This window comes from Physcomitrium patens, chromosome 2 (assembly GCF_059467195.1).
Source record: "Physcomitrium patens ecotype Gransden chromosome 2, ASM5946719v1, whole genome shotgun sequence".
In the NCBI taxonomy this organism is placed as follows: domain Eukaryota; kingdom Viridiplantae; phylum Streptophyta; class Bryopsida; order Funariales; family Funariaceae; genus Physcomitrium; species Physcomitrium patens.
In genome coordinates this window covers 25,450,254-25,464,130 of record NC_143411.1, presented here as the reverse complement: position 1 = coordinate 25,464,130, position 13,877 = coordinate 25,450,254, and the positions used below count along the sequence as shown (strand labels likewise).

The 13,877-nt window shown below is 29.7% G+C and overlaps 1 protein-coding gene across 3 annotated transcripts; it reads right to left on the bottom strand.

Moving 5' to 3' along the window:
* Positions 1 to 8,376: 8,376 nt before the first annotated feature.
* Positions 8,377 to 12,561, bottom strand: LOC112295148 (xyloglucan O-acetyltransferase 1). 3 transcript variants are annotated; one of them, XM_024546371.3, is made up of 7 exons: positions 12,283 to 12,561; positions 11,289 to 11,656; positions 10,620 to 11,130; positions 10,243 to 10,520; positions 9,881 to 10,118; positions 9,408 to 9,725; positions 8,377 to 9,225 (listed from the first exon to the last, which is right to left on the bottom strand). In XM_024546371.3, exons 2-7 carry the CDS (start codon positions 11,535 to 11,537, stop codon positions 8,993 to 8,995), a joined length of 1,827 nt encoding a protein of 608 aa, XP_024402139.1. In that variant the 5' UTR covers positions 11,538 to 11,656; positions 12,283 to 12,561; the 3' UTR covers positions 8,377 to 8,992. The 3 variants fall into 3 exon arrangements, with proteins under 3 accessions (XP_024402139.1, XP_024402140.1, XP_090104522.1); XM_024546372.3 differs by having other exon boundaries at positions 12,243 to 12,449; XM_090248396.1 differs by having other exon boundaries at positions 11,289 to 12,104; positions 12,283 to 12,419.
* Positions 12,562 to 13,877: the final 1,316 nt, after the last annotated feature.

Below are 13,877 nucleotides of genomic sequence, written 5' to 3'. Positions count from 1 at the left end.
TTGAGATAGAAATACATCTATGAATCCAACTTGAATAAATATATTAAGGTATTGAAAAAAATATAAATTTAAATAGAACTTTATTTATTGTAGAAATATTTTATTAAGCTTTTTAAGAATACTTATCCTTTCCTCTCTTATACTTATCATAGCAAGACTTTTTAGATTCAATTATGAATTTGATCTACTTGTTTCTTTAAATTATATAACTTCTTAGCATAGACTTTAATTTTTATAGTTGATTTTTGTCATAGGTGTAGAAATAATACCTCTATGATTGATATTAGAAATATATGATATTTCCATCTTAAATTTTTTGAAAAGCTTATGAAGATCTACAATAGTTTCAAATCTATTTTTACTTCTATCAAGAGTAGTATCTATAATCTTTCTTTTTATTGAAAATTTAAAAATATATTGAATTTTTAAAAAGAATAGATATTTTTTTAAAACTAATATAATATTAAAATCATATTAGTTCTTGAAAAGAATAGATATTCCTTCAAAATCAATATAATATTGAAATTATATAAGTTCTTAAAAAAATAGATATTTTCTAAAAATTTATATTATATTAAAATTAGAATGGCTATTTCTAAAGATAAAAATAGAAAGTCTTAAAAAAAGACTAAAGATTAGAAAGACATTGATAACAATAAAGAAGGCTTCACCCTAGCTTCTATATATACTATCTAACTAAAAGCTATATGGCAACATTTTATAGGACCTTCAAGACATGTCCAATTTGAAAATTAAATTTTTATGTGTATGCCATATAGTTAGCATGTACTACAAGCTACTATCACTTTCAAGAAGTGGCTATTTTTTTAGTCAAATTTTTAACCAATAAATTAATTATAAACATATTTAATATCAAATATGCTATAAGTTTGTATCTTTTTTATCTATATTTATTTTCTACTTAATAATTTTTATTTAAATAAATATATATGTATATGATAGTAATGTGGATTTAAATGACAAAGATCTTGTCAATTAATTTTAATATGAATTAAAAGATAATATTAAAGATTTGTTATTGACAATGCGTAAAACAAATTTATTAGAATAATTTATTACTCAAGTTATTTCATACTATAATTAATTTTTTAAAAGTTTCTAAAAACAAAGATTTGAATAGAAAGGAGTAAGTGAAGTTATGAAAAAAAATTCTAAATTTTCAAAAATTTATTTATCAAAGTCAGTTCTTATATAAATTGATACAATATTTTTTAAATATCTCTTTAAGCAAAAAAAAGAATAAAAGTTATTAAAAAGATTATGCTTATATTTTATGAAATATAAGCACATGTCATAAACATATATTTATTATAATTATTATCTAAGTAATATGAATAGATAGAAGTAGGTAAAGATAAATTAATTTTATAATATCTTCTAAGAAAACTTCCTATGAATTTCATAGATGCTACTTTGACTTTATATATATTTGTAGTTGATTGGTAGGTTAAAAACTTGGTCAACAAGTTAATCATGTGCCATATATGTTCATAGCTTGTGAAACAAGCTAACTATATGGCATCCATATAAAAAACTTGCCTTGTAAGTTAAAATAAATGTTGTGCAAAGTCAACATGTTTTGGAGGTCTTATAAAATGTCATCACGTAGCTCTTAGGTAGATAATATATATAGAGGTAAAAGTAAAGCTTTCTTCACTTTTTTTAACTCCTTTCTTTATTCTAGTCTAGTTTCAAAAAGTTTCTAGTTTTCTTGTCTTTTAGTAATAGCCATTTCAATTTTTTTTTAATATACATTGTTCCTTATTTCTATTTTGTTATACTTCTTTGAAAAAGTCTCACATATTTATTTAATTTCATTGAATTCTTGTCTTTGATAGCACATTAATTAATATTTTCTTAAAAAACAATAAAACTATAAAATGAAGAGCATGATTGCCAAAGAACATGACATATTAGAAAATAAATTTATCTTACTATAATAAGAACTATATAGCTAGAATATTTTATAACATCTAATAAAGATCATGTTTTTTTTTAGTTCCATATCCTTGTTATAAAATAGATGTTTATTTAGGACCAAAAAATTATAATATCTCTACTTTAATAGATTTAGAAGCCTTAATTTTTTTTATAAATAATTTTTTTTAAAAAAAATAAAAAATATCTTTTATAAAAAAACTAAGCTTAGACATGCAGCAATTATAGATGGTTGTTTATTGTCCTTTAAAGATTTTATCTACAAAACTTATTTTATAGATATAGGAATAATGGTTATAATAACTTAGTAGTATTTAATGTTATTAGATCTCTTTTTAATTCAATTTTTTAGATTTTTTGTAGCTAGAAAAATATACTCTTCAAATAGATTAGATTTTTTTATAACCTTGATATTTTTTATAATATAATCTAGACTTTTGTTATCCAAATAAAAAGTTATGAATTCAATACAATCAAATCTTTTTAAATAGGTGTAAAAGCTTTCATTGGTGCAAAAAAAAAGATCATCTTTTATTATTTACATAATATCTATTTTTTTATGATAGAAAGATTTCAAGTTACATTCTAAGATAATATTAAGATTATTAAGTTTTTTTTTAAAACTAAATATAGATATTCTTTAAAAGCATTGTCATTATAACTACTCAATTAATCTTCAAGAAAGAACTCAACTTTAATTTTGACCAATCTATAATTTAGTATAAAACAAGTTAGTTGTACTTAAGGAATACATTGATAAAAACTTAAGTAAAATATTTGAGATTTTTTTAGGATTTTTTTTTTTTATTTGTAAAATAAAATGATGAATCACTATAGATGTATTTGGATTATATATAAAAAAAAAATTAAAAAAAATCTACTTTGAGAACATAGGAGAGGATCAATTTCATGTTTATTGTATATTATAAAAACCTAGGGATATAATATTGTAAAGAAAGATTGAAAATCTACATTCTTCATAGTAGGAAATAAAAAAAATGTAATAGTGGAGCTTGAATGACTCTAAATATCCATTTGAAAATTCAAATAGGAGATGACTATAATAGATGTGATCTAAAATCTTATTTGTATTTTCCATGGTAAAGTCTTGATTAATTGTAATACAATTTTACTTCATTCAAAACCATTATGTAAGAGTGTTTTTTACCTCATAATACTTAATAATCTACTATTAGTTGTGGTAGAGTTTATTGTCTTCATTTATCTCTAATAAATCAGCTAGATGCTTAATGGTTGTTGAGATTGCTAGTTGACTAATCTTAATATTGTGCTCCATTTTAAGTCAATTTTATAGCTTGGCTTGCATAAGCCAAATATTTTTTTTTATATTTACACAAGATAATGAAGATCTTTTCTATTATTATCAAATAATTTTAATCTTACTAAAATATGTTTGTTATTTAATTAATGTAGAACACAAAATAGAAAGTAAAGATTGGAAATACTAGAAAAAAATATTAGTTATAAATGCTACATTATTTGTCTCTTTGCCTTAGCTAATAATTTCTATAAATTAATAGATGTTTACTAGTCCACAAAATATTATTTTATAGAGGCTCAATTTTAAATATAAAAATTACTTTAGATTTATTATTTTTATAATTAATAATTATTTAAGAGTTATTAATTTTTTTTAATTATCATTTCTTGTAATTAAATAAATTGAGATATTTTTTTAATTATAGAAAGAATTATTTGTAAAATATTAATACATAAATTTATTCTAAATTCTATAATATATTATAATAATTAAGAATGATTAAATATAAATTTAAAAATAAAATAAAAATATTATTTAAATAAATAATCTCAATTACATGTATAAACTTAAATATACTACTTTTTAAATCTAATTTTGTCTTTGAAATAATTTGAGGTAATTACTAAATAGATTTTAGTTATCAAATTCAAAATTTTAAAGATATCAATAATAATTTATATATATTTATATAAATAAAGAATTAAATTTAAGAATATAAAACTTTTAAAAAAAGTTTTAGAAAACACATATATGGATAAAACTAATTGTAAGTACTGTAAAAAAATAGTTTTAAATTTTGAAATCCTTTTATAGAAAATGAAAATGAAATAGTTTTAAAATTATTTTTAGATATTAAATTTTTTTATGTAAATATTTTAGAAAATTTAAATTATTTTTTTTAAAAAGATTTATAATAAATTTCCTCTTTTAAGTTACTAGACAAAGTAAGTACTTATCTAACTAATTTTTTTAAAGTTTAAACTTTCTACTTATATGATGTCAAATACACATTTTAACTTTAATCTATTTTACATCTTATAAATCTCTCTTCTACTACAAGAATGATATTTTTTTTATTCTAGATGCATATAAAATACTACAGATTAAATATTATAAAATTAAAAAAAATTTCAAGAATATTTATTTCAGTCAAGTTAAATTATTTCCTAAACTTAACCTATTTTTAGATCTTGGATTTTTAATTTTATGAAGGGCCATACGTGATCAATATTTAATTCTGTAATTATTTTTAAAGTAAGATGTTTAATATTTAATCCTATTTTGTATTCATAGAATTATTTTACTTGCAACAAACTTATCACAAACATATTAATAAGATAGGATGACTTAATATTTATTCACAAACTTGACCCAAATTTATTTTATATATATATATATATATATATATATATATATATACTAAAATTTATAATTTTATAGCTTAAAATAGAATTAATTTGGTTTTATTTTTTTTATTTCTATAAAATCTTTTAATATGAGATAAGAAATTTTAGATAAAGAATATAAAAAGCCTTGAAAATATATTATTATAATAGGCATTAAAATTGGTATTAGTAATTAAGAGGATAAGAAAAATCATATAGAACTAAAAATAAGTAAATTTGGTAATATCTTATGGAGAAGTTTTTAGAGGCTTTATAGATACAAATTTGATTCTACATGTATTTCTAGGTGATTGACAAGTTGAAAACTTAGCCAATAAGTTAGTCACATGTTATACATCTTGACCACTTATTTATAAGTTGGCCACATGTCACACATATTAGCCACTTATACTATAAGTTTGCCGTATGGCGCACATTTGAAAAACTTATCTCATAAGTTAGACATATGTTGGATGATTTATAAATCATTACTATGTAGTTTCTTTACTAGATAGTATAAATGGAAACAAAGGTAAGACCTTCTTCTTTCTTAGTAATACCTTTCTTGTATTCTTGTCTTAACTTGAAAATTTCTAATCTCTTTGTATTTGGTAATAGTTATTTTAATTTTTATCTTAAATCTATCTTTACTTTGTCTACTTTTTTTTTTGAATACTATAAGGTTGTATTATTATTATTTTAGAATTTTATTATGATTTAAAGTCTTTAATTTGATTAAAATATGATTTTTTATTCTTATTTTATTTTAGAAGTGAATAGATTATCATATTAGTTATTATTATATTTTAAAGATTATAGACTATCAATATTTATTTATTTATTTTTCTTGACAAGAATAGACTATCATTCTTTGTAGAAATTTTAATTGAATATTAGAAGATTCAAATTACTCTTTTCTAATTAGACTTTTCAATTTATTAAATTTATTTATTATATAAATGGAAGAAAAATAAATTTTGGATGCTACACTTCATAGAAGTGAGAATAGATTTGCAACCATTGTAACTCTTCACAAGCTTGTCAACACTTTTAGGAAAAAAATTTCATGTATTATTAATGTCAATTATAGAAGTACTATTCCTATGCCTATAAAAAAAAGCCAATAATAAGGTCTAATGTCAATGCTAAGATGTTCTACAATTAAGAGAATCAAGTAGATCAACCTTATAAATAAATCTAAAAAGTCTTAATATTACAAGGATAAAGAAAACAAAGATTAATATGCCATAGAAGTCTAAAAGAATAAGTTCAAAATTTTAAAGATTTATACTACAAATAAAGCTTCATTTAAAATTACATCCTTTCTAGTATTCTAATGGATTTAGTTGAGTTGGATATATATGTGTACTTCTATTTGAGAGTACTTTCTTTTTGTTTGTTTTTTTGATTAAAAAAGATTTATAATTTTTATGATCTAAATTTATTTGTAAAAGTATTAATAGTCGTATTTGAAGAAAGTGATTAAGAAAGAATAGTGTGAAAACCAAAATTTTGGAATAGAATAGATTAGAATTTTAAAAGGACTAAAAGTACTAAGTTAATTATTTGAGTAAATCACAAGAGATAAAATTAAGGTAGCTAGAATAGATAGAATGAATAAAAAAAGTACTAGGGATTGAAGAAGAAAAACTGAGAGGTGAATGCAATTTGGATCACTATTATACCTCAAACCAACCTTAGGGTTAGGATCAACTTAAGTCTTGAAGTAGAAGAGCATAAGAAGCAAATTGTATTTCGAAAGTTATTGTAAAGTAATGGATAATACTATTAAAATTGTATAATTGGTCCAAAGCCAATTCATTTAATATTTGAGTTGATGAGGATGGAGAGACAAAAGACTACAATAGAAGATAAGAATTCAATCTATTCTACAACATATTCTAGAATTAACCAAGATAAGATGACAATTGTGCTTAAGTTGGAGATAAGAAGGAACAAAGAGCCTCACACTACATTGAAACAACAACTAAGACACTTAATATTGAACAATCAAGTTTCGTTAGCAATTAATATAGTTAGTATTAAGAATAGTTAGTACAAAGTAGTAGTATTAAGAGTTATTAGACAAATAAAATAGAGAAATGAGGAGATTAGTGCAAAAGGTAGCAAAATCCATAGTGGTCGTGAAATCGAAGAGACTCAATCTAACAAATCATCTTAATAATATGAAGAAGAATTCATTGCAAGAAGATTTGGATACATTGAAGTACAGCCATCTCTATACAATGCATTAGTGGTTCAAGGACAAGAGTATAGTTGACAAGTTTATTTCAAAAGAAGTACTAATGGATATAGAAAATACAATCCAAAGAGAGTCAAATTGATAAGATTGTCTCTTAGTAATGGACGTTTATTAGATGAAGAATGAAGGAAGTAATTTGCTATAAAAGAATAAGAAGATGATACCTATAATTATGGTTGTCTTTTCCTTTGACTCTTATAATCCAAAAAATAGATATTAGATTGGTGGAATAAAAGATGTTTGATATAAGAAGGTATTTAAATTCTTGATCTCAATTTTCTACCTTGACAATCCAAAGTGGATTAAAAGAATTAAGTAATAATATTAGCAAAGGTAATTATGAAAACTTAGATATCAAATTAAATGAAGCTTCTTATCAATTTGATCTTAAAGATTACTATTAATACTAATTCTTATTCGTCATATATAAAAGAAGACAATATCTTTTATATCTTTTTAAATATACTACTTATTCTCATATAAAGATTTATTCATTCTAACAAAAGAAGAAGAATGAATCAAGGAAGAAATAGCTTGGCAATTTTAGAATATTGAACAACTATAGAAGGAAGACAAGGAAACATAATCCAAAGATAAATGTAGAGGTAGTAAAATCTCTAAAGTGGACATTGAAAGAGATTACCCCTCTACTTAGATTAAAAAAGAAGGCAAGGCAAGAAGACCAATTAAAGTAAGAAAATAGTCAAGGCAAAAAAAAACCACCTAAGTAGGTAAAGAAAAAATGGTTGGATTTGAAGGACATTTTTCAAGCAATAGTAGTCATAGTATGTTTTTTTTAAAAAAACTTATTAATAGTATGATATTATAACGTAAAATAAATTAAAAATAATATTAAAATTATTTTTTAAAAAATTAAAGATTTAAAAATATTATATATATATATATATATATATTTGAATATAATATTTACCTAAAAAAATAAAAGAAGAATATTTAAATAATAATACATGCATTAAAAGAATATATTGACATTGTCTAGTACTAAAAATAATTACAAAAAAAGTTAAAATACTATAATACAAATTATTTAAAATCAATATTATAAGGAAAAGAGCACAAGAAAAAATTAAACAAATCACAGATTTGTAACGGTAAAATTAAAATATGCTTTATAATATTTCTTTTGACATATTCTAATAAAATTTAATAAAATATATTTTCTAATTACCTAAATAACTATGCTCTTATTCATATATAAATAAAACGTTTCCAAAGTTTTATCCATCCATTTATTTACTCATTTTAAAATTCACAAAAACTCACAAACTGGTAGCAAACTCAATTTCCTAGTAACCATTGTTTGGAAGGGAAACTGAAACACCCATCATCTAATGCACCAGAAGTAAAAACCCCACCTTCAAACATGTTGTGCTTTGTACAAACCCATTTTCCAAGAGGGGGTTGTTCCAACATGTTGCAGGGAAACCATTGCCACAGAATGGTACAAGTAAATAGAAATAAAACAATGAACTTGAATTGTCCATACCTGGTTTATTTTAATTGAAAAGCATCAGTCAACCTCAATTTTCCTATCCTGGGTACATTGCCAAGAACGACATAAAGCGTCATAGATACCAAGCATCTTGGAATTTGCAATGAATTCTTTACCATACATCAATACTATGCTCCCATATTCCTATTTTTTTTTACTATGGCCGGATGTACTTTTCGAACTGTTTCCTTCACGAACTTCATGATCTTACAATAAGCTCTTGTTGCTGTTTTCGCTCATCTTCTGTTCCACTTTTGCAGCGACTGATAAAAGTGCCGGTTTTGATTTCGCATGTGATTCAGAATCTTCGTGACTTCTCTAGCTTTTAATGAGAATTCTCATCTTCGGCATCTCCATCATCGTTGGTTCTGAACAGTGCGTTGAATGTGCACATGTTACGAGATGTGCTTTTGCAGAGACGAAATGCCGAGACAGATTCCTTGAGAATCGAAGGGGATGTGCGATTGAAGTTCTAGAGTAGAAGAAATGCTCGCTCTTCACCATAATCTGGCTTCTCTCACGTCAATAGCACGCTGTGCAGGTTCTCAAGCTACCTGCGATTTTCGAAGTACCGCCGAGTGTTGAGCTTCTCACTTGAAGATAATGTCACGAAGAGACTCCACAAGAAGGTCGTTCCATGTGTCGATGGGCCCTGGGAGACACCAGTGGAGACAGTCGTTCCTGACGACATTGAGGTTTTGGCTGTCGAATTTCTTGTCATCTTTTGACCGGTACTTATTGGGATGTCCATCTGCTCGAATTTGTGCAAGCCCAGTTATGCGCAGCACTCTGAGCCGGCCCTTAGCCGCTTCATCAAGCTCCTCTGCAATCATCACAATATTACAAAGATTCTTGCTGTTATTTTGTCTTTCAACGTTAGAAACAATTACTTATTCACGTCGCCAAAATGTATATCTATATCTATATATATATATATATAGATAAATTTATGTGTGTATGTGTGTGTTAAACGGTTGAGGGTTTGATGTGAGTGAGACTAGCAACCTGCAACTTTCTTGAACTGTTTGACCTGAATGTTGTACATCCACCCCGTCAAAAAGCTGGTGGGTACGCCTCCCGGGGCAGTACGATTGCATTTTCCGCCATGGTTCCAATCTCCATGCTCGAAATGCTCAGGTCCAAAGGATCGGTAGACTGTGGTGCCGTGGTATCCAGGTATTGACAAGCTCCCCTTAAGAATGTAAGCGAGGGCTTTTTCGTAAGGCATTGCGAACCCAATTTGCTTAAAACAGGCTGGCCATGCGTGGCAACCTATAGCTTTGCCTCCTTCGAAGTACATTGCCCTCTTGTACCACCATTGACCTGATAAACAACCCAGCAACACACAGTATCAGCTTCTGATAAAAAAAAATTTATGTAACCATCAATCTCAAATCCTCTTGTTGAAGTCCCCTCGTTTTACATCGTGAGTGCTGCAAAACCTACAGAAGAGTAGGGAAGGTAAACAGCATGATGACCTGTTGATAGATGTAGAATATCAGCACCAACTGCAGCATTTAACCAATTTTTATCAAGCTCGTCGAAATAGATGTGCGTCACCGTGTCTGTAGAGTTGTCAGACCAGGTGATCGACTTGTCCTCCATGCGCACTAGATAGGGTGACCAGTATATCCCCAATGAAACGTTGAATGACTGAAAGAGGTATGCATTGTTCTTGTCGTCCTGTGTGTGGAAAGTACGCCTTGGATCCTCCACCTGAATGACACCTCGGGAAGCAATATATATGAATGACCTCATCTCACCCCATCCCACAAGAACACTTCGATTATTAGACATGCTTTCTAAGCCTCAAATTGACCGAAAATCTGGAAGGAAGTACCTGTGAAAGTACACAAAGGAGAGACTGGAACTGGTTGCGGGCGATGGAGTCTCCAGCAAAGACTATGGACCGATTGCGCATAGCATTCAAGAATTTTGCAGGGTCAATTCTCGGCAGCTCACAGAGGTCAGGTTTCCACTTCCAGTACAAATATCCAGTGTCTGGCCTGCCATTCTTCTCGCAGTTCTGATGGCCTTGAATAGTCTTGCAAGTGCTGCTATTGTACTGCGGAGGGCGAGAGTACGGAATCCATTTGCCTAGCGCTAGATCACATTCCCCTGCAACCGACAAGCGTTTCCAGTCAAGATCACTCTCGAACTCGCCGCAACATATGAAATCAAACAACTGAACTGGAAACATGTGGTGAGACTTCTGACCTTCAGAAGCAGTAGAATTAGAGGTATTGAGGGATGTAGATGGCGCCTGTGTCTCCTCCAACACAATCACACGTTCAGAGTTTTCTTTCTGCGATGTCTGTGATGGTGTAGGCACAGGTGCTTCAGCTTCCTTTGTAAAGTTTTCATAGCTCTCCTTAAATACATTATCGCTGCGCTCAGAAAAGAGAGTCACTGCCGGTGAAGGGCTTTCGGATGGGACCTCCAAATCTCTGTTATTTGGAGCATTATCCTCATGTCCTGTTACATTCTTGAGATAAGATGAGGTATCATTTGCAGAAACCTTCAAGGATTTGATGTCAAACTCCTTTGAATTTGTGTTGTCAGTCTCTAAGTTGGGCGCCCAAGCTTCTTCCTTTCCAGCTGCACTGGCCTTATTACCTGCTGAACTGTCGAAAGTAGGAAACCTAGAATTCTCGTTGCTACTTTCTGGTTCTGTTTCTTCGTGGTCAGTTTGATTGACCATGATCACGGTGGAGTATGGGACATCCTCCTGCAGTGAATAAATTTTGCACTTTCAGAAATGCAGAAAAAAAAAAAAAAACAAAAAAAAAAAAAAAAAACTTGTCCTGCAAATTGACCTAACCATCAGATGAATGCTTAAAGGACTAAAGATAGAAACGAGTAGGAAAGGTGTTAAGATTAACACACCATGAAAGGCCCTTCATGGAGAGCGTCTGGTGCTGGCTGCCCTTCGAAGAACTCGGTGATCTTCAAAGGAACTTCTGGATTAGTATCGGAGGAGTAAGAGCGCACAATTGCGAAGAGGAAGAGAGCCACAAATAACCCCACCACACAAACCAACTTCCTCGGCCACGCCGTACTTCGAAAATGAGTCGTGTGGATCTTCTCCTCCTCTTCGTTTTCTACATGAGTACTCATCTGCTGACCCCGTCCCATTGCTGAACCTGATCGTCAACCCACTCTAATGCGATTGTTTTATCAGGTCAATGGCTCCACCAGTTGTGTAACCGAATCGCTACTTGTGACATCACCGCTCAAGACTTAATACACTACACCTGCCACATGGAAGGATATTATTAACAGACCGACCCATTCCATTCCAGAATTGAAGTGCCCATGCTTGAAAGCTTCCGAGAAAACGACTGCACAAATAGAATGGGAAAAAAGCATCGGCGTTGACGAATTTGTGTTTCAACTGCCAGGAACAATGCCGATAGCTGGAAAAAACTACGAAATCTATTCAATTGGCAGTAGTGAATGAACAGCTTCACAACACCGTCACCCTAACTCGTGTGACTTGCAGTATCACCATTCCATCGACTTCATCTGTTCATGACTAAGTATCGGATATTCCTAGAGAGACACAACGAATACGACTCAATTCACAATTCTCGCACTGCTCATTGTCCGATGATCTATCAGCTCCGAATCCCCGTCTCTCTTCTAAAACTGTCCGACAGATCTCTTGACCACTCCCGAATTGTCACTTAAGTGGCACCCCATCTAACGATGACAAGTTGGGATAGAATCAGTATATGAGGAGACCCAACTCCACACAATACAAATGCGACACAAAATGAAACACAAATTCAGAAGCAATACAGGTATCACATCAACAAGAACACAGTCGAAGTTCAATACCATTTATTCTCATATTCCAATAAAGCAGCAATGAGCATACCCTGATGCAAAGAACGCGGCTCGGACACACACACAGACACACACCGCCCTCCTCCGTACTGAAACTTCAGCTGAATCCTCCAGCGGGCGGGATCCCGAAACGGCTGATGACCAAACCATTAATGCAGGTAATGGAATTAATCTCCGGGTGGGACGCAACGAGGAAGCATGCAAGACAGGCAAATGAATCATGGCTTCGGTCAATGATTGAGGAAGCCAGCTCCATCGCGATGGGGAAGAGTTGGACCAACTGTTGCCCAGTAACACAAATTTTTTAATCAGAAGCAGCATTATTGTCTACTCTCCTCGCCTCTCATATTATAAGACCTTTTCAACGGCTGGACTTCGGTCACGCTTAAGCCGGGGTGAATGACAAGTCAAGGAACCCATCGTTCAATAAAAATGAACTTGTAAAAAACATTAAGTACTCCAGATGCCATAAAGCAAGCTGGCCTCGCAGAATCTCACATCTCATGACTGCTACAGCTCCTCAAAAGTTGCAAAATCTCGTACTTATTCTGGATGGAAAAGAACTGTACCGAAAATACTAAACCCAAGTTGTGTGTTAATCTGTGCAGAGTCATTCCCCTTTTTCTGTTACAACACAAGCAACGCATGGCGTGGAAAAGATACAAACCATGAAACAAACAAAGCTCTCTCGTTTACTTTGTACCCCTTCCCAAAATGCTTAAGTGGCCAGTTTGATTGCCGCATTGAGTCTACGAGCGTGATTGGGAAGCATTATTAAAACTGAGTTGCGTCGGTTCGGCACCAAATTTAACAGCATTTTAAAACGAATCCCAATAATTTTGTGTGTCCACCTGGGGTTCAACTGGAAATGCTCGTTGGACTTGTCTTGGATGAATGGATTCGTTCGTTTCATCGGTTTCGTTCCATATTCATCCATTCGTCTAGTTGGGATACGGGTGTTGGAGTTGGGAAATGAAGCGGAAAAGTGGTGATGGTGTGATACTATGGGGTTTTAAAGGTTTGATAATAAATTGTTAATGAATTGGGTTTTTCTAATGATTTTTTATATTATAATTCATGAGTGTTTTCAATTTCCTTCACTTTATAGTTTAATGCCCAATGGCAAGCATGTAGAGATATAGAGATTAATATAACTTATGATAAAATTATGTCAAAATAGTGAATGAACTAATATATATATATATATATATATATAATCTAAGAGTCAAAAAATTAATGTGAATGCTTTATTCATGTAACTGTCTCATTATTTTGTTCATTCATTTCTAAATAGATAGAAAGATATAACAAAGTCAATACAAAGAAATTTGCATAGGTACACCACAACTTTTATTTTTGATGGAGTAATGATATTAGAGGATATGATATATAAAAGGTGGAAAGAAAGAAAAAATAACATATAAAAATAGGATGTTGCTAATACCACCATCATTTTTGTTATTGCCACCATAACTTGCCATCTACCATATGCCATCACAATTTTTGCTAATGCCACCACAAGTTACTCTAAACTAGTGTTGCACATTAATAAATAAAATTTATTAGTAGTATTCCATAAAATATATTGTGATTTGTAACACAAATTTAAGGCAATATATAGTGACA

Coding starts and splice junctions, on each gene's coding strand:
- LOC112295148 (XM_024546371.3), bottom strand. CDS start 11,537: ATGGGACGGGGTCAGCAGATGAGTACTCATGTAGAAAACGAAGAGGAG. Junction 10,119..10,242: donor TCCTTTGTGTACTTTCACAG/GTACTTCCTTCC, acceptor GGTGTCATTCAG/GTGGAGGATCCAAGGCGTAC. Junction 9,226..9,407: donor ACAGTTCAAGAAAGTTGCAG/GTTGCTAGTCTC, acceptor TGATGATTGCAG/AGGAGCTTGATGAAGCGGCT.